Raw genomic sequence first — 20291 nt, 5'->3', positions numbered from 1 at the left:
GTACGTATATGAGGGAAACTAATGGCTGATAAGGGCATGGTAGTAAGGTGTGTTATTACAGATCCATTTTGGCGTCAACTCCCAGACTCTGTTTCTAAGAATGTTCTCTTCCTGGTACAAGGAGGGAGGCCACCTTTACAAATTTATGCCCTACTTTTAGGCAGATGGGAGGAAGGCAGATAATATGTCTTTATCTGCTTCTTCTCGACTGTGTTTAACTCAAAATAATCGTTATGCCAGCAGCACACTTTGAGGTGGCATAATCTGCTACCCTTGAATAGCATACCTTACCTCCGCATAGAACTTGACAGTTTTTAAAAACATTTTCTCAAATCCTCCCTTCATTGATCTAGGGCAAATACTAACATTCCCAGCTTCTCATAGTAATAAACTGAAACTCAGATAAAATATTCAAACTGAGGGGCACCTGGGTGGCTCAGTCGTTAAGCGTCTGCCTTGGGCTCAGGTCATGATCCCAGGGTCCCGGGATCGAGCCCCGCATCGGGCTCCCTGCTCAGCGGGAAGCCTGCTTCTCCCTCTCCCACTCCCCCTGCTTGTGTTCCCTCTCTCGCTGTGTCTCTCTGTCAAATAAATAAATAAAATATTTTTTAAAAATATATTCAAATTGGTATTTACTGAGCACCTAATAATTGACAGACACTGTATGAGGGTTTGGAATTTAAGATCAATATAATGTAGTGACTTCACTTTAAAAGCTCATGTCTCATTTATATGTGGAATCTAAAAACTGAGCTCATAGAAACAGAGAACATACTGGTAGTTGCCAGAGGCCGGGGGTTGTGGTGGGGGTGAAATGGGTAAAGGTGGTCAAATTATAAGATAAATAAATCCTGGGGATGTAAGGCACAGCATGGTAACAATCCTGTATTGTATATTAGAAAGTTGCTAAGAGAGTAGATCTTAAAATTTCTCATCACAGGAACAAACTTGTAACTATATGGGCTAATGGATATTGACTAAACTTATGTGTTAATCATTTTCCAGTATATATGTGTGTATCAAATCATCCTGTTGTCTAAACTACCACAGTGTTACATGTCAATTATATCTGAATAAAACTGGGGGGAAAGAAAGCTTGTGGACTAGTAGAGTGAGACAAAGACAAGCATAATTACAAATAAACCGTAACAGGGAGAAAAATGCCTACACAGTGTCACAGTATCAAAGATGCTACCTGGGAGGGAACACTACTTAGAAAAGGTGACATTTAGGGGGCACGTGGGTGGCTCAGTTGGTTGAGCGACTGCCTTCGGCTCAGGTCATGGTCGCAGGGTCCTGGGATCGAGTCCCGCGTCGGGCTCCCCCTGCTCTTTGGGGAGCCTGCTTCTCCCTCTCCCTCTGTTGCTCCCCCTGCTTGTGCGCTCTCTCTCTCTCTCTGTCAAATAAATAAATAAAATATTAAAAAAAAGAAAAGAAAAGAAAAGGTGACATTTGGCCTGGGAATTGAAGGATGGTTAGGAGTTCACCACAGTTAGTTGGAGACCTGGGGATAAGAAAGGGGGTGGGGGTGGTTGGGGCTGAGCAGAGGAACAGCATAAGCTGAAGCACTGAGATAGCGAATATAGGTGTGTTTTCCAAAGGCTGAGGTGAGGCCAGAAAAGCTGGCTGGGGTGAGGGTGTAGAGACCTTGTTTTGCCCCACTAAGGAACTTATAATTCATTCTTCAAGAGAAAAGAAGAACATACCTTTTGTTTGTTTGTTTTTTAACATTTTATTTATTTATTTGAGAGAGAGAGAGAAAAAGCACGATAGGGGAGAGGGTCAGAGGGAGAAGCCGACTCCCCGCTGAGCAGGGAGCCCAACGCGCGACTGGGTCCTGGGCATCCATCCCGGGACTCCAGGATCATGACCTGAGCCGAAGGCAGAGGCTTAACAAACTGAGCCACTCAGGGCCCCACTTTTTTTGTTTTTTTTTTTGAAGAGTGCTCTGGTGAGAAAGTAAGAGAATGGAATATACCAGGGAGGAAACTGTAAGGAAATAGGGAGGCTAGTAATGAGGGGAAAAAATTCGTAACATACCTGCTCATGTCCAGTGTTATGATCTCTAAGTTTAGTAAATATGGTGGGTTGGTCATTCAGTGAACTGACTTTTGATAACTTGAGTTTCAGTGAATTGGCACACTTCCAATAGAGATGAAGAAGGTGAAACAAAAAGAAAATACAGAGAAAGAAGAAATGAGCTGAATTTGAGGGTTTTTATGAGATTGATGGAAATTTCCAACTGACTATTGGAAACACAAGTGTGGAGTTTGGGAGACTGGTTTAAGAGTGGAAAGTTAGGACGAGAGTCCCCTGCTTTGAGTTTCTTGCTTTGTGCTCCCAGTGAGCCCATGAGTTATAGATTTTCCCTTTGGGTGAACTTTGAGCACAGTGTAGTTATTGTGATGTTAATTCAATCAGTGCCAATCCAGAATTTTCCTCACCTAATCCTACCTGTCCTGATCTGCACCCTTTGAGAGTGCAAAACCACGTAATTACCATCATTCAAGGCAATGTTGATGGTTAGATCAAGCAAAAAAAAAATTTAATTCATAGCTGTTCTTAAGATTTCACAAGACCATACCTCTGCAACACCATCTTTTTAAAATAATTTTGGAGGCATAACAACTGAAAATCATTTTAAAAGCTGTTTGTGGAAGACATATAAACACATTCAATATAATTTTGAATGGCAGAACTAAGACCAAAGAGAAAAACTGGCAAGGGTAAAATTTTGCCCAGTGATAGAATAGTCTAACAAAGTAGCCAACACAGGCTCCCATGCCAAGCTGAGAGCTCCCCATTTTTATGTTATTCAAGTGAGGCTGCCAGAGATCTGAGGATAGGGGCCTGGAGGGAGGGGAAGTCTTGCAATAAGTGGATCATTAAACTAGATGGCATCACCATCTAGTTTTAGGATTCTAAAATTTTCATTTAGAGGATTTGACAAACGCGTGATCAATTTGCATGTTAAGTAAATAGGTTATTTTTTTACAGCTGGCTTTGGCTCCTGTTTAACCACCACAACAAAAATAGCCTCACCCTGTGCTTTTGCGTGTATCTCTACTAAACAGTTCACCATGAGTCAGATTCTGTGCCCCATCTCTACTCTCATGTCATCAGTGCGTTTGCAAACAATGCATGGGTCTTTGGGGCTAATTATCTGCTGTCAGTCAGCTACTTCCTGTATGAGGAGTAAACACCATATATAAGGAAGGGCTATCATTATAAATAAATGCCATGTCCCCCCCCAAGTATTATATTAATATATGAATGTTGCTTCTCCTGGAATTAAAATGTTATATCTAGATCTGAATGGAACCCTTGAAAAGGAAATTTTGGAAGCTGTTTTCATGTTAATTACAGAAACTATAATGGAAAATTTTTTTAAGCGATTCAGGAGGAAGACAGTAAAGAACTTGGTTTTCCATTGAGACAAAAGACTTAGGCTATAAACATTTCATCTCTAACTTGATGACAGACACTAAGGGCAGATCCTTTTCTGTTCATATCAGCCCAACGCCGACTGCATGGATGACTTGCCCACCGACTTCGAGGGATCTCTGGGAGGCCCACCCACCAACCAGATCACAGGCGCGAGCGACACGACTGTAAATGAAAGTTCAGTCACTCTGGACCCTGCTGTCCGGACGGTGGGAGCCTTGCAGGTGGTCCTGGATACAGACCCCACCCCGCAGGAAGGAGAAGTCATCTTTACTACTAACAGTAAGTTCTGCTCTGCTTAGAAGCGCCATAGTCCACAGGATTGTCGCCACATAGGAATTAGAAAAAGACACTTTTCCTCAAGAAGAAAACAAGTGAATTGAGTATATAACATTGCCAGTTGTACCCAGCAAGGCCTTTAGAAGCCCAGCGCTTTCCAAAGCCAGCAGGGTAGACAGCAGACCTGGCTGTGCATCTTGCCTGCCCGCACACGGCAGCATGTCATACCCCATGGTACCTGAAGTGGGTAGGGCGCTGGCTCTGGTGTGGTGAAGAGCGAGTGAGAAAAGCAACTGCAGGGGATGCTTAGCAGGACTGGGCTAGGGCACAACCCTGCTCACTCTGTGTGAGTGTGTGTGTGTGTGTGTGTGTGTTTGAGAGAGAGCGTGCCCATGTCTGTCCAAGCTGGCCTGGGCTGCGTGCAGGACGGTGCTCTCCCCTGTTGCTGCAGGCCTCAGATATAAATGGTATTCCTTTAGGTGGGTGTTTTTACAGTCCAACGTATACCCCTGTAAACGGCGGCATATTAAACTATCTTCTGGATTTCTTCCCTATCCTCTGCATATACTCTAACCCCAGCTCTAGTTGATGGTAGTTATAAAAATATTAAATAGCTGTGTTAGCATTCAAGATTGAAGCTAAAACCTAAAGCATTTGCTCTTTAGTCTTATACAGGAGAGAGAAAAGCTTTGGGAGTTCTAAGAAAACCAGCATGCAAATGAACTTTGGTTTAAGGTTTAAAGGGTGGGTGGATATTGAGATGTTAAAATAAGGTGTATTATTTCTCTTGATAGAAGTAACCTATTCACACAGAAAATTTGGAAATGGAGAAAAGCAGATTAAAGCCTTTGGGACTATTTCTTTTTAAATTGGTCTCTTTTTTATATATTTGCGATATTTGTAGAATTTATAAAAATTATTCAGGCTGAAATGTAAAGATATGCTTTTTTCTGATGAAGAAACTAATAGACTTACTGTTGAAAGACTGAAACATGAAGAATAAAAAAGAATGCAAAAATCACTCAGTACCCCACCTGGAAATTATCACTCTTAACATTTTGGTATATTTCCTGATAATCTCTTATGGGATAATTGAGACATTATCATAGGCGTTGAATGTGGAATATTATAACTGTAGAACTGCCATAGATCCTCAGCAGAAAGTAACTTCAAGAGGCGCCTGGGTGGCTCAGTCGTTAAGTGTCTGCCTTCGGCTCAGGTCATGTTCCCAGGGTCCTGGGATCGAGCCCTGCATCGGGCTCCCTGCTCAGCAGGAAGCCTGCTTCTCCCTCTCCCACTCCCCCTGCTTGTGTCTCTCTCTCTGCCAAATAAATAAAATCTTTAAAAAAAAAAGTAACTTCAAGAGGAACTTGGTGGCAAATATCTGCCCCCACACCGTTTATTAGTTTTGGGTGGGTAAGAATTTTGACTTTGAAAACTTGACTTTTAGAGGCATTGATGACCTCAACATTGAAACAGTGACCTTTAAACACTCCAAGTCCTTAAAGATGAATTCTGATCCCTTTGTTTTGAAGGCCTAGGGTGGTGCTGTCCAGTATTAATATACTGTAAGTCACATATGTCATTTGAAATTTTCTGTAGTCACAGTAAAAAACATAGGTTAAGTTCATTTTAATGATCGATTTTATTTAACCCAATATACTCAAAATATTTTGCATTCTTTCTTTTGTATTAACGCCTCAAAATCTGGTGTGTGTTTTACATTTACAGCACATGTCAGTTTGAACTAGCCGCACTGCAGGACCTGAGGAGCTGCATGTGGCTAGTGGCCCCCATACCAAAGGGCATAGACCTAGAATCCTAGTCATTTTGGGGATAGAAGAACCTTAAAAGTAATTTCATCTATACCCTGATAAACTTCTAATTTTTGGCATGAGACAGTTGTGGCCCAGAAAAGTGGCTGATGCAGATCAGACGATAAGTCCCCTTTTCAGAGTCCAAGGCTGTCCCGTAATTTTTCCATTTATTGACATCTTTGCTTCCCATCGGACATTTCACTGCTCATTGTCTCAGTGAAGTATATTGGGAGGCCTGATAAACTTCTGTTCGAAAACACTGAAGGCACAGCTTTTCTCAAGCCCATAAGAAGAACCCAATCAAAAATGGATCATTTTCCTTGTCATAAAATATTATTTCATTTTCAAGAGAAAATATGTCCCCTGTGAGAGTCCATATTCTTGAAAGTGGATACGTACTTCACACATCTCCATAAAGGCCAGATGCCAAATGGAAAGGCATCACTTGTGGGCTAAAATACATCCAAAAATGAAATATGGGATCATGGTCTGCACCCATATACTTCGTAATCTCAAAACTGTTTTTGCCTAAAATAGGGTATTTAGGCCATGGCAGGCATTCAGTAGATGTGTCCAATCTAATCTTGAAGCAGGGTGCTCCTGATCAACAGAAGGAAAAATGCCAGGTCATTATAAAGGAAGATAGTGGGAAATTTGAGGAAATAAGAGAGGTCTGAGGCCACCTCTGTAATCGGAAGATGGGGATGGTATACAGGAATATGGCTAGAGAGATCAGTCTCTTAGTACAGAAACTGAGTTTATTCTTAAACTGTTGTTCCTAGCCCATTTATTTCTGATTAGTTTTATTTATTGGGATCTAACAGAATATTCCAAACCCAGTCATTCTCATTAGGTATTAATCGTTTATATCCCTAACCAAATGGCTATAGATTCCTTAAGGAGAAAATCCTTTGCTGTATGTAGGTTTGTAAATTGCCTAGTGCCCTAACTCAAATAACTAATCCACAAATGAACAAACACAGATGTGTGAATAAATGGGTGAAAAGATTCAAATTCTCATCAATGCCATTAGAACCAGCTCAAATGCTGTCTAAAAATAACGTGGATGGAAAGTTAAGTGTAGCTGGCATACAATATTGCTGCAAATCACAAACAAATAACCCAGTAGAGGTTGGACCTAACTTTTCTTCGTTATCCTTTCCCACCTCACATCTCTAGAGACCCAGGGAATTACTAGATAATGAGGAAATAACCATAGCTATCAAATACATCACACCACTTGTGCACCGGCCCCCTTTTTAAGCCCTATGAGGGAAATACTATTTTTATTGTCATTTTACTGATGCAGAAATGGAGACACAGAGAGATTAAAGTAACTGGCTTCAGAGCCCCACGCTTAGCTACGCTATGCTCCGAGGATGAACAAGGGGAGAAAATAAACACAGTAGCTTGCTCCCTTCTTTCATTTATTTATTCCTTTTCCCCATTTTTTCTAAATCTCAGAAAGATAAAAAATGTGTGTCGTCCCTCCTTGCATGCTCATCCCTACCTCTGCTCCTCCTGTCTGGCAAATGCTGTTGGTGTGTGGTCGATCAGATGCATGTAGAAGTCATTTCAGCACTCAAGGGGAGAGTGTAGAACAGATTGCCTTTAGCGTGAAGATGGAAAAATCTGGCATTAAAGGATCATCTCCAGTTCTCGGGAAAGGGAAAAAAAGAAAAGCGTTTATATAGCAAAGGAAATCCAAACTTGTTGCAAGTCTGACATTTGGGAGGAAGACGCGCTCATATGCATTATCTTGACTGTTTCTGATATTCTGCCTTTGACAACCTCACATGGCAGTCCCAAATCACACACTGTTTCTCCTGCACCTTGGTGCAAGGGGTCGTGTGCCTGAACGCGCAGACGTCCCTCACCAATCTTTGCCTGCGGCCATGCCTAATTGCACCCCAAACAGACATCGCCTTCTGACTCCCCAGGCCCAGGCTGCAAGTTTTTGGATTTGCTTCAGCCAGGAAAAAAGTTCTGGAGGATCAAAGAAAAACACAGCTAAACAAACAGTTCTGTGTGTTGGCAGACTCCAGACAGGAGCTAGAAAAAGACACAAAAGGAGAAGACTCCATTACTCCTCCGCGGAAACATTTAGTGCCACTCCACATCCACTCAGGAGGGTCTGAAACCTTCCCTTTGTTTTTCGAGGAAGCTGCCCATTTACTTTATGAAGTCACTTCACTACACAGCTGTCTGGCACTGTCTCTCAGTTATACCCACTTGCCACTCCTTCTACCTCCGACTAGAAAAAGCCAGCATTCAGCCCACGGGGTGGAGAGTGGAGGGTGGGAGGGGTGGAGGGAGCCAGGAGCTAGAAAGAGACATGGAAATGGGTCAAATCAAGACACCTCCAAGCTGCCCCTGTACCTTCTTGAGCACATGCCAGAATGTGTGTGGCTGGGAGACCTGGTCTTCAGATTTCACAGAAGTTAAGCGGTACACATGAATTATTATATACTCAGCCATTTGAAATGAAATGTGGTATGGGATTCCTCTGGGAGACTTCCTTCGCTAACTTTCTATCAACTTTCATCCTTGGGGGAAGCATAGTGCATCCAGTGTGTTCAGCAAATATGATGTGTGATGTGTTTAAAATGCACCTTTATTTTTGCCTCAGTGCCACGTTAAATGTACTGAGTGGGTATAATATTCTCCTCCCCTGGGTGAAAATTCCAGCAGGCCTAGGAATTTTCTGCTCACTCCTAGGTAACTGACTGTCCTGGAAGTCCCTTCAGGTCCCAAACAGATTTTTTGCGGGGCCCTTTTCCTTGTAATTCCCATGCCTCAAGACAGGTGGATCTCTCGCTTACTTGTAGGGCCTCCTGCCGCCCCAGTGCATGCACACATTCCCAGCTGCTGTCTGCTAAAGTGCCCTTACCCTCTAGGCCCTTTTGGATAGGGCTCAAGCTGAGCCCAGACCAGCTCTGGACCCCCACACATCACCTGCCCCAACATTCCCCTACCGACCAGCAGCTGTGTCTGACCTCTGACCTCACAGAGGCCATCTGCCTCCTCTCTCTACCCTCCGGGCAGGAAAGAGACCTGCGTCCACAGTCTGCTCTAGCCTTTCAAAGGCTGAAGTCAGCTCTCTCTGAGTCCCACCTACAAGAACATAGTTCAGAATCCCCTCCAGGGTGCCCTGATAGTAACCCCTCACTGGGCTTGGGTGTGGGAGGTAGTCCTCCCCCCACCCCTTTTGCTAGAGGGGTAAGATTTAGCAGCACCATAGTCTCTCCTCAGACAATCTCTTTACCAGTTTCTCTACCTTCCTCTCCTTCTCTCTCTTCTTTATTGTCTCAAAATGGGTGACGCAGTCAAGAATCATAGAACAGGTTTCCCTTCATGTCCATTATACATCCAGCAGTGGGATGCGGAGCAGAGCGCTGGGTAGAGGTGGGAGAGGCTGTCCACACCTCTTCAGCAGAAACAGTCAGGAAGGGTCCCATGAGAGACCAAAAGAATTAGTTTCTGAACATCCTGATGATCTTTACTGGAGGGACCATATTCTTAGCTCAGAGGGCAACTAAACTATGGTCTCTTTGGAAAGAACCTAGAGATAGGTCAGCCTTTTTGGAAAAAAAACAAAAAACAAAAAACATGCTCATACTCTTCAAAATGCATTCATGAGACAAAAATAATTGCTAAGACACAGCTGAAACTGCAGCCCAGGAAAAAACGCCATTTATAGAAAAAAAGCCGCCAACAGCTCCCCCTGCAATCCCCAGGAGCTCTCCAGAGACAATTCTCCATCCTAATTATGGGAAAAACTTCCAAAAAGTTCATTCAGAGACTCGTGTATAGTCTCTGGCATGATTCGCTTTCTCTGATTTGAGGGACTCAGTATAAGCTTCTGTGAGGATTCTTCATTCCTAAAGACAGATTCTCTTAAAATTAGGCCAGAGGTGACATTCACTCATTTTTTTTTAAGTTCTTTGTTTCCTATTTAAGGAGCAATTGGTGAAGCACTCAGGACATCTATGTTCAGAAGTTTTAAATGCCCGTAGCCTTGCTCTGACCACAGCCTAAGCGTGAAAACAAGACAGACTGTACATTGAGGATTTTCCAGGGAACCCAGTTTTGAACCTCTGAGTCGAGACAATTGAGAGAAAAAAGGGAGGGTTGGCATGAGCATCACATTTCTGTGTCAAATGTGCAACTATGCTCTGCTATATTTGCAAAGCAGCAATTTCCAGGTTTTATGTGACTACAAAATATACTGGTGCGTCCAGAAATAAACACATCTAAGTGAAGTATTCCATTGTTTATGAGAGACGACAAGAGTGAGTAGCCACGTCTGCTTTTGTGACCTGCATCAAAGCCTGAAACGGCAAAGTAGCTACCCTTGACTCTGGGTAAATATGCTGGCTGGAACCAGCAATGAAAATGATCTCCCTTGGTGCCCATAAGATTCCCATTAGCCCCGGAAAGATGATGGCTTTGATTTATGGGACTATTCCACTGTGGCAGGCAGCAGAATCAGCCAACCATTTAGGAGTTTAGACCCCACTGTCATCACTCCGTCAGGAAATAGTTAAGCCCCAGGTGGACTACTTCTGTACAGAATAAAGCATTTGCAGATTGTGATACTGCTCCCCACAGTCATCGCCATGTCTCATCACATGCCAGGCTCCTGGAGCAACATCACCCCCTTGATTCTGAGCCATCCAGCTCACCAGCTCAGTGAGAGCTTCGGCAGAGAGACAGTTGTTCTGAAGAGGAAAGATCTTTGTGATAAGCACATGCCTTGATCATCAAGTGACCCACATGGCCACTGTCCAATCCACAAACCAGATTTTCCACGATAACATTTCTCCTTGGGGTGCCTGGGTGGCTCAGTCAGTTGAGCGTCTGCCTTCGGCTCAGGTCATGATCCCAGCGTCCTGGGATCGAGTCCCACATCGGGCTCCCCGCTCAGTGGGAAGCCTGCTTCTCCCTCTCTCACTCCCCCTGCTTGTGCTCACTCTCTTGCTGTCTCTCTCTGTCAAATAAATAAATAAAATCTTAAAAAAAAAAAAAATCCGGGCGCCTGGGTGGCTCAGTTGGTTAAGCCACTGCCTTCGGCTCAGGTCATGATCCTGGAGTCCCGGGATCGAGTCCCGCATCGGGCTCCCTGCTCAGTGGGGGCCTGCTTCTCCCTCTCCCTCTGCTGCTCCCCCTGCTCATTCTCTCTCTCACTCCCTCTCTCTCAAATAAATAAAATCTTTTTAAAAACTGTTTAAAAAAAAATTTCTCCATGATTAAAAACGTTTGCCAATCCAAGAAAGCCCACTCGGAACCAGGCTGCCAGGGTTTTCCTGTCATGTACATCTGGTGCCTCTGACAGGAAGTACCGAGGACCTGTAGATTTACAAACGGCCTGCGAGAGAATTAATCCATTTAGACCACAGATATATCGCCCCTTGGAGCACTCAGCCTGGGCATGACACACACCATCCACGCGGGAGAAACCTGTCTTCCTGAAACAAAGTAACTCAGCCAGCAGAGCAAATCCATCCATTTCTGGGAGGTTGTCTCAGACGTTCTAAGTTACTCGTTGAGAGCACCATCTCCAGTTTGATGAATTTCCCCCAGGGCTGTCTGGCTCTGGGTAAGTGTCACAGCTCAGCAGCTGTTCCAAGAGTGGCCTAGGGAAAGGGCTGTTGAGCAGACCTGCACTTCGCCAGACATTGTCACACTGGACATGGATCTCAGCGGGAGGAGGCAGCTGATGGCAGGAAACACAACTGACAGGTCAGCACTTTTTCAATATTTGAGTAGCACGGAGGGCAAATAGGATAACATTTCTCTTTGCATTTCAATTCTAAAGCGTATCATGAGGAAATTCCATTATTCAAAGATTAAGAAAGCAGGAACAGCTGAATGCCTTTTGAGTGACATAAGAATTAGCTTTGAAAATTCAGAGTCTCAGGGTACTAAAAGTCAAAATATTTCAGAAATGAAATTCAGTGGTACAGGAAAAAGAAAATATGCAGCTACCAGGACATTACTGGAGCTACTTGAGGTAAGATGATATAAGGGAAATACCACTAGCTTAAGCCAGGAAATTTGGGCCTTAGTCTTGATTTGGCCTCCAATTAGCTATGTGACCTTGGGCAAGTTTTACACATTGCCTTTTCATTTCCTTGCACTTTCATTTCCTCACTTGTCAAATAAGGCACTTGTTCTAGCAGGTGATTTTTTTTTTAAGATTTATTTATTTTAGGGTGCCTGGGTGGCTCAGTCAGTTAAGTGTCTGCCTTCAGCTCAGGTCATGATCCCAGGGTCCTGGGATCAAGTCCTGAATCTTGGTCCCTGCTCAGCGGGGAGTCTGCTTTTCCCTCTACCCCTCCCCCCTGCTCGTGATCTCTCTCTCTCACTCTCTCTCTCAAATAAATAAAATCTTTTAAAAAAGATTTATTTATTGAAGAGAGAGTGTGTGTGTGAGTAGGGGGAGGGGCAGACAGAATCCTCAAGCAGACACCCCGAAGCTGGACATGGGGCTCCGTCCTATGACCCATGAGATCACAACCTGAGCCAAATCAAAAGTTGAATGCTTAACTGACTAAGCCACCCAGGCACCCCTAGCAGATGATTTCTAAAATCATTTCCAGTTCCATAACTCTATGATTAAAGTTAGACTCCCTCCTGGCACCCGTCCAAGTCCCACTGGAAAAGGCTCAATCAAGATCTTGCATTCTCACTTACCAGCTCTTCTTGCTACCCATCCCCCTCTAGTGCCACTAAGCCAACTAGCAAGGAACTGTGCCCCCAGCTCTCTCCCCACTGCCACATTCTCTGAGACTGTAGGAGGTCTTAGGAGATGCCGCATCTGCCCATCTTCGAGTCAGATGAGTAGTTGGAAAGATGATTGGGTGCAGATGGCTGGAACACTGCCGGAGCCCCGGTTCCCCTAGGAACCCACCACACAGTGCACCCTGGACCCAGAAGGTGACAACTGTCTGCTCACAGAAGTTCTTAAGCACTACTCACCTGGCTCTTACAGAGCCTTTAGTGGTGATGTTTAAAATGGTAGTTACGGTGGCACATCACATAGACCAAAATATTATGTGGAGCAACTCTCCATTCTGCTTTAATATTGCTGTTAGGCAATGGGAAACAGTACTTCAAAAAAAGCACTGCATTTCTTCAATAGATAGGGGTGTTGGTGTGAAGTCTGTGTTTAGGTATTGATATGTATATGAATACACAGTTTGGTGTTTAGTTCCAACCACTATACATAAGATTTTTGTGTATTTATAATGCTTTTTATTTTTACAGCAGATACCACATATATCCTCATTTTCTCTTCTCAGGGAAGTAGTTTAAAAAAAAAAAAAAGCCCTGTGACATCTTTTGGAAGTGGTATTATTTCCATTTAACAAATGAGGGTGCTGAGGCAGAAGTACCACATTCAGAGCTGTTGGTCCCAAATTGAGGAAGAAAATCTCTCTCAGTGGACCCCCATTCCCGGGCAGGCTACACAGTGTGACTCCATTCACGTGTCCCTCATGTAATTTTAACAGAAATAACTGATAATCACCTAAGAATAGCTCCAGTTCACCTAAATATTTTAGAACTAGACTCTGTTTTACTTGTCACTAAAATATTTAAGCACCAGATTTTTTTTTTTAAAGATTTTATTTATTTATCTGAGACAGAGAGAATGAGAGAGACAGAGAGCACATGAGAGGGGGGAGGGTCAGAGGACGAAGCAGACTCCCTGCCGAGCAGGGAGCCCGATGCGGGACTCGATCCAGGGACTCCAGGATCATGACCTGAGCCAAAGGCAGTCGCTTAACCAACTGAGCCACCCAGGCGCCCTAAGCACCAGATGTTTTATTAAGATTTAGTTTAATTGGTTAACAAGTTGAATGCTAAAAATTAGATTTTCCTCTCTATTAGAAATTATGAGGCAGAAACGTGTTTTGTAAAGAAGACTTCATTTAATAATTAATGTTAATCCGTTATTAAAGCAGTAGGAGTAAGAAATCTATATATCCTCTTTCAAGGAGTGGAGGCTTGCTCTCTCCTGGCAGAAAGGAATTCTTTTAATCCAGCAATTGGCCATTCTTCCTAAGGTCTCAAAGCATAATTCACCCACAATATCTTATTCTGTCTTCATAATGTTCTTGGGCAGCAGAAGGAAGCAGTCATATCTATCCCAAAAGGAAAAACTGAAACAGAGGTGCTAAATTGAGTTCCTTCCCTGGCCAAATTGTCTTTCCAGTACTGGACCACGGAGTTACACTGGTTCCCTGCAGAGAAATGCCAGGAAAGCTCACTTGTTCCAGACTAATAATAGTACATAGTTAAAAATCTCGTTAAAGCATGCCCATAGGAAGTGGTTGAAACTCGAGGGCATCAAGACTGGTCTTCTTGGTGAAGGAACCATCTAGAATCAACTTGAGGTTTCTGCCTACACATGAAAGATTGAACCCACGGGTTTATCTCTGCTACCTAACAAAGTCCCACAAAAGGGTTCATAAAAGATAAAAACCTAAATTGACACTAAGAACAGAGAAAAGATTACAATAGATAATAGGCCAACAAATTTGGGTGACAGATGAGTGGAAATTCACTTAGCAAAGTGGAGAAAGATGAAGTCTAATAAGTGCCTCCTAAGGAAGATGCTGATAAGAAACAAGCAGTTTAGCACTCAGAACCCTGGGGAGCCTCAAGATGTAGGGCACCAGATGCCCAGGAAGGCCAGGGTAAGGGGTGGTGCTCAAAAGATCTGGTAATAGGGCGCCTGGGTGGCTCAGTTGGTTAAGCGACTGCCTTCGGCTCAGGTCATGATCCTGGAGTCCCGGGATCGAGTCCCGCATCGGGCTCCCTGCTCGGCGGGGAGTCTGCTTCTCCCTCTGACCCTCCCCCCTCTCATGTACTCGCTCTCTCTCATTCTCTCTCTCTCAAATAAATAAAATCTTTAAAAAAAAAAAAAAAAGATCTGGTAATAGACCATGTAAAGAACATTTAGGACCCCCAGATCCCCTTCTCCATCCTGAGCCACCTGCTGGTGTTCTTAGGCCCATAACAAGGTCCCTTCTCAGTTGCAAGCCCCACCCATGCACGTTTAATCAGAGTGCCTCCTTGGTAAATAGGAGTGGAGAGCAAGGTTGGCTAGACAGTTATGAGAAGGCACTAAATCTAAGAAAGAGAGACCACAACAAATAAAAACAAAGAGAATTCCATAAGCTATAATTTGTGTCCTTACAGAGGAGCTAATCTTGCAGGAGATGCTGTTGAAACAGATACTGTGAGAAATAGGAATTTTCAGAGAATGAGAAGAACGCTAAGATATTAAAAAATACAGCAGAGCGACAGTTCCCAGACAATGATGAAAAGATAAAATGCTTTTTGTCTTGTCAAACTATGTTCTGGGCATGAAAAAAAAAATTGATTTAAAAGTTTAAAAAGTTTAAAAGGATAAACAAAAGGGTCATTTGACATACCATTGAAGACTGAATTCACTAATTCCACATACATTTTGTATCAGCATCCCCCCTGCCCAAAATGTGTTTTTTACTACAGGGAAAACTATGGCCTTTGCATGGCATACTTTGCTTTAGCAAATGTACACGGTGCAAAACTTTTAAGACTGTTTTCTTTTTTGCATGCTACATTTTGTTATATTTGTAATATATGAGTGTATAGGTTTATTAGATAAATTAGTGACCACAGTTTTTACAATGAAATTACTTCCTAGTGCTCAAGCCAATAAGTTGGGATTACCTGTGTTCTTTCCACTCTATTCCCCTCTGTTGTGAAACAGTCACCGGATGTTCAGTCTGCCTTTTAAACATCTGCCCATGGGCCGTTTCCCTCGGCCACTACCGTAACTTAAGACCTTATCTTCTCTTACCTCCGTTTTCTCTGTGGCTGCCACTGCACTCTCTGTCTCTAGCCTCAACCCCCCACCCCCACCCAGTGTGTCCTCACCCTGCTTCCTGGAGAACCATCTACAGAATTCTGATCTTGTCACTGTTTTGCTCAAAACATTTTTATCACCTACGGGTTAAAATCTCCAGCTGGCTAATCTAAACAGATCAGGAAGCATTTGGCAGCAGCGTATCTCTTTCTGTTTTTTAACCACCCCTCCCACCTGGTACTTGACACAGAGCATTTCCAAGCCGCTTGTGGTTCCGGGCACACTGCCCCCAACGCTTCTCCTTCACCTGCCAAGTCGTGGGTATCCTTCAGGAACACCTCATCTGCTGTACTCGCTGAGATGCCTTCTCTGCTACTCCAAGCAGAATAGAATCTGGTGCTCCTTTTAGAATTCTTTTCTTCCAAGCAATTCTCTCTGTTACAATTTCTTAAGAAAGCATCTGTCACCCCACTGAATTTATCGGACCGTAAAAGGTACAGACTGTGGCTTTTCGCCTTCATGTCCCAAAATCCAGCACAGTTTTGGGCATAAAGTTAGACTCAATAAGCATTCATTGAATGAACGAATGAATATGCTAAAGAATTTTAAAGAACTCAACACAAGCAATAGTTAGAAGAAGAGGCTGCGTTGTGATATGCTTTTGCATTTTGTCTGCTAACGAAAAGAGAATATATATATATTCTTCCAAGGATCCTCAAGCTGGACCCAGGCACCAGCGACCGAGCCTCCCTATAGCCAGTTCCTCTGGGATGACTCTGTGACCCTACCCCCATGTGACAGGGGCACAAATGCTACACTCGTCCCCCACCACAAGGAAGGAGGGAGACTAATGCCTCATGGAAATGGATGGATGATTTATTATTTATCATTATTGATATTGGACTACACAGCAGAGATGGGGGGTTGGAGGCGGCAGCGGAACCAAAGCGGCAGAAACAAGAGCGGAGTGGGGGGAGTGGAGAAAGGCTCTCCCACCTCACGGCACAGCACTTTCTGCAGCGGCCCTGGAAATGACACAGACCAAGGGCCCCGATGCCAGTACAGCTTAAAGGAAGCTCTTCCCTTTTGGCATGATACCATTGGCACTACTCTTACTATTTTACATTCGTGTGCGATGAGTGAAGATAACCCTACCGAGAGAGAGAATCCAGGCTTGGGGGGGAAACCAGATGACTTTGGCATCAGGCGTATCTGGGCTCAGATCCTGGCTGCCCACTGAGCTGGTAGCTTGTGGCCAACTCAGTTTCACATCCCTGGGCCTTAATTTGCTTTAAAATTGTTCCAGTAAAGTCCACCTCACCACCCCTTGTGAGGACGAAATGAATCGATGTATATGCAGCTGCCGGTTCGGCGCCTGGCATGTTGCCTCTCCCTACCCGTCCCCGACAGACACATCGCAGGTCCCTGTTAGTGCAACTGGAATGTCCTCATATTATAAAAATACCTACAGAGCACCTTTCTCGAATAGACTCCAAGGCCCTACAGCTGGAGGTTGTATCCTGAACCATTCGCCCACAGAGAGGAAAATGGACATTACCTTGCTCTTCTTCAATTCCCAGAATTACTTTACGTCCTGAGCCAGAACTGCACGCTCTTTTTCGCTAATTGATCATCTGAGTACTCCTGAGTTACAGACTGCAAGCTTTATGACCATGATCTCATATAAAATAATGATTGTCCTTCTAACACCATTTGTAGAGAAACCGCTCAGGTTATCAGGATCATCACGAGGCAGCCCATCAATCAATCAACAACCCATTAGTGTCAGTTCCTAGAAAGTCATAATTAGGTCTTTCTGCACACAGCTCTGTATGGTACTCAGCAGACTGCAGCCCTACAAATAACCTTAGAGAGTGTTTTGAGCAGACAGCCCTGCAGATGAATGATCTGTGGATAAACTAGTAACCTCAGATTTGCTCAGTCTGGGAAACAGCTTAGAACAAAAATTTCGGAAGTACCCATTATAGAAACCTCTGAGTTTTCGGCAAATGGGTGCCACGCCCCCATATAGAAAATCCACTAGGAGACCTTGAGGGTACAGAAATATCTAACTCACTGGTTTTTTTCTGGGGTGGTCCTCACCGTGCTTCCCCCCTTTGGGGGTAACTTACAGGGAAACTTCTAGAGAGAAGAAAATGCATGGTAGCTAAGTGAGTTAGCCAAACTCTCCTCCCCAGCTGTGATGTGATCAGTTAGGTCACATTCTACTGGTCTGGGTAAGTCAGTATGCCAGGACGGTGGGAAGACTCTCCATCCTGCTCACTCCAGAGGCTTCCCAGAGAGCACACGCCAGGGTGGGGATCAAGCGAGGTTTCCTGCACACAGGCGTATGCACGCATGCACTCACACACCACCACCGCCAATCCCCGGGGCCTTGGCTCATCATCCAAAACCGCTAGGAAGTAGATTTCTAGGGATCCCCAGGAATTATTGTGGGCAGAGGTAGCAAACTGTTGTCACGTGTGACTCCTCTTGCCAGCAGATGAGTTGAGCTTGGGCCTGAGGATGCTTCTGACGATGCTTTAGTTAGTAGCTGGCATTTAAATGCGGCCAGGATTTACATACAAATCTGCATTTGCAACTTGAAAGCCTTGGAAGCAGCAGTGATCCTGGGCCTCGTTCCTTTTATGGTGCTAACTGGCTAGACCCGAGTCCTGACAGCCCCTCAGTGCAAAGCGTGTCCTCTCCAGCTCACCCCAGCTTTGTCATCGCCAATTTAGGGACAGTTTCGGGGCAAACGGGGATCCCCTCATCGGCACTGATGTCTAAGGGACAATCACAGTTTGGAATTGTCCTATTAGGTCCCATTAAAATAACAGCACTGGTAAAATCATGCAGTACGACTGTGTGTGTGCCCATCAGGCAGCCGCGGACACAGCTAATACTCTCACTGGTTTAACTACTGTTCCCAGCAGGGAGAGACCATTAGTGGACTTATAAAGTTTATTCAAAAAAAAGTTTGTCAAGCATCATTTATATAAATAAAGACTTATGCCTTAATCAGAGCTGTCAGCACGAGAGAGTGTTGGCTGCACTTACGCTCCTGCTGTGCAACAGGGATAATGGAATGAATTTTTTAAGGAAACGTAACACCATAATAATACTGCAACTGTTGTTTACATAAGGAGCTCATTAGAAAATTGGATTTGGAAAGCCAAGTTTAATATCCGTTCGTATCCTATGCAGAGCGTGCACACGCGTGCCCGGACGGATGCCAGGAACACACACGTGTACACACGCATGTACGCATCTTACGTTCATATGCACCTGTCTGCACACATATATGTGCGTGACTCAGTACCCTCAACTCTGTGTCACCGTAGTTCACTGCGTCTCAACAGGAATCAGTGAAGTTTCTGGTCATGACTCTCAATTTATGACTCCTGAACGTGAAACTGTGGTTCCACTTTCGCTTGTCAGAGAGGGAACAGTATCCCAAACAAATTTATGTATCAGTTTCTTTAATGGACCTTTATGCTCTCTAATGTCTGGAAAAAGGAAATGGACCCCTATAAGTAAGGCAGTCCTTAGTTTTAGATAGTGTACTCCTAGCCCCTGTGCCCTACAAGACAAGGACACACTTACCGCCAAGTTACAGCTGTGTGGGCCTATGTCCCCTCTGAGTGCAAGTGTCATCATCAGAAGGGGAGGCATCGGGGAACATGACCAAGTGGTCAGGGTGCTGGGAAGTGAAGGCTGGGTCTTTACTAGACAGATAGCAGCGAGGTTTTCAAGTTCTGTGTCCCTGATTTGTACCCCTGTAAATAAGGTACGCTCTAGGTAGTAGAGCTAAGTGAAGGTCCAGCCTTGGGCAAATTGCTCAACATCTCTGTGGCTCCATTCCCTCATCTGTAAAACAGAAGTAGTAAGAACACCCGCCTCATGGGATTAAATGTAATCAAAACTCCTTGGAAGAGGGTCTGGTCCATAAAAGCACTAAAAAATGTTCTTTCTTGGGGCGCCTGGGTGGCTCAGTCGTTGAGCATCTGCCTTCGGCTCAGGTCATGGTCCCAGGGTCCTGGGATCGATCCCTGCATCGAGCTCCCTGCTCCACGGGAAGCCTGCTTCTCCCTCTCCCTCTCCCCCTGCTTGTGTTCCCTCTCTCACTGTGTCTCTCTCTGTCAAATAAATAAATAAAATCTTAAAAAAAAAAATGTTCTTTCTTATTGTCTAAAGTAGAAGAGAGAGAGGGAACGCAGGTATTAGAAGCATTTACCATGGGGGCGCCTGGGTGGCTCAGTCAGTTGGGCTTCTGCCTTTGGCTCGGGTCATGATCCCAGGGTCCTGGGATTGAGACCCGCATCAGGCTCCCTGCTCCGCGGGAGGCCTGCTTCTCCCTCTCCCACTCCCCCTGCTTGTGTTCCCTCTCTTGCTGTCTCTCTCTCTGTCAAATAAATAAAAATCTTAAAAAAAAAAAAAGAAGCATTTGCCATGTGCCAAGGGCCTTGCAGAGAAATTTTAGGGTATTTTGTTTAAACTTCACAATTATTATCACTCTTGTACATGTAAGAAGCTGACGTGAGAGTGGTGCAGGAACCTCATCAGAAGTCACACCTTGAATAAATGGCAGGCTGGGCTGAGTGCTCTCTTACTCTCCCCAAAGGGGAGACACTGGAGTTGCTCAGCTGTGGTCTGTACATCCACCTGGGCTGTAATTGCAAAGAGACTCCTGGTCCCACCCCAGACCTACCAAATCACAATATTCAAAGCTGGGCTTAGAACTGTCATTCTTTTTTTATTATTATTATTGGAGTATAGTTGGCAAATAATGTCACATTCGTTTCCGGTGTACAGCATCGTGATTTGACAAGTTTGTACATTATGCTGTGCTCACCGCAAGTGGAGCTGCCGTCTGTCACCATATAAGCTAT

The 20291-nt window shown here is 44.3% G+C and overlaps 1 protein-coding gene across 1 annotated transcript in view; it reads left to right on the top strand.

Moving 5' to 3' along the window:
• Nucleotides 1-20291, top strand: part of RNF150 (ring finger protein 150) — a 283510-nt gene that overhangs the window by 228829 nt on the left and 34390 nt on the right. The window contains exon 6 of the mRNA XM_045880405.3: nt 3516-3726. Within this exon, the coding sequence (XP_045736361.1) occupies nt 3516-3726 (211 nt within the window). The remainder of the gene's footprint in view (nt 1-3515; nt 3727-20291) is intronic.

This window comes from Mirounga angustirostris, unplaced genomic scaffold (assembly GCF_029215605.1).
Source record: "Mirounga angustirostris isolate CCGP_5_RB_7025 unplaced genomic scaffold, mMirAng1.0.hap1 SCAF_2, whole genome shotgun sequence".
Lineage (NCBI taxonomy): Eukaryota > Metazoa > Chordata > Mammalia > Carnivora > Phocidae > Mirounga > Mirounga angustirostris.
The sequence above is the reverse complement of the archived record's forward strand: the minus strand, read 5'-3'. Positions and strand labels throughout refer to the sequence as shown.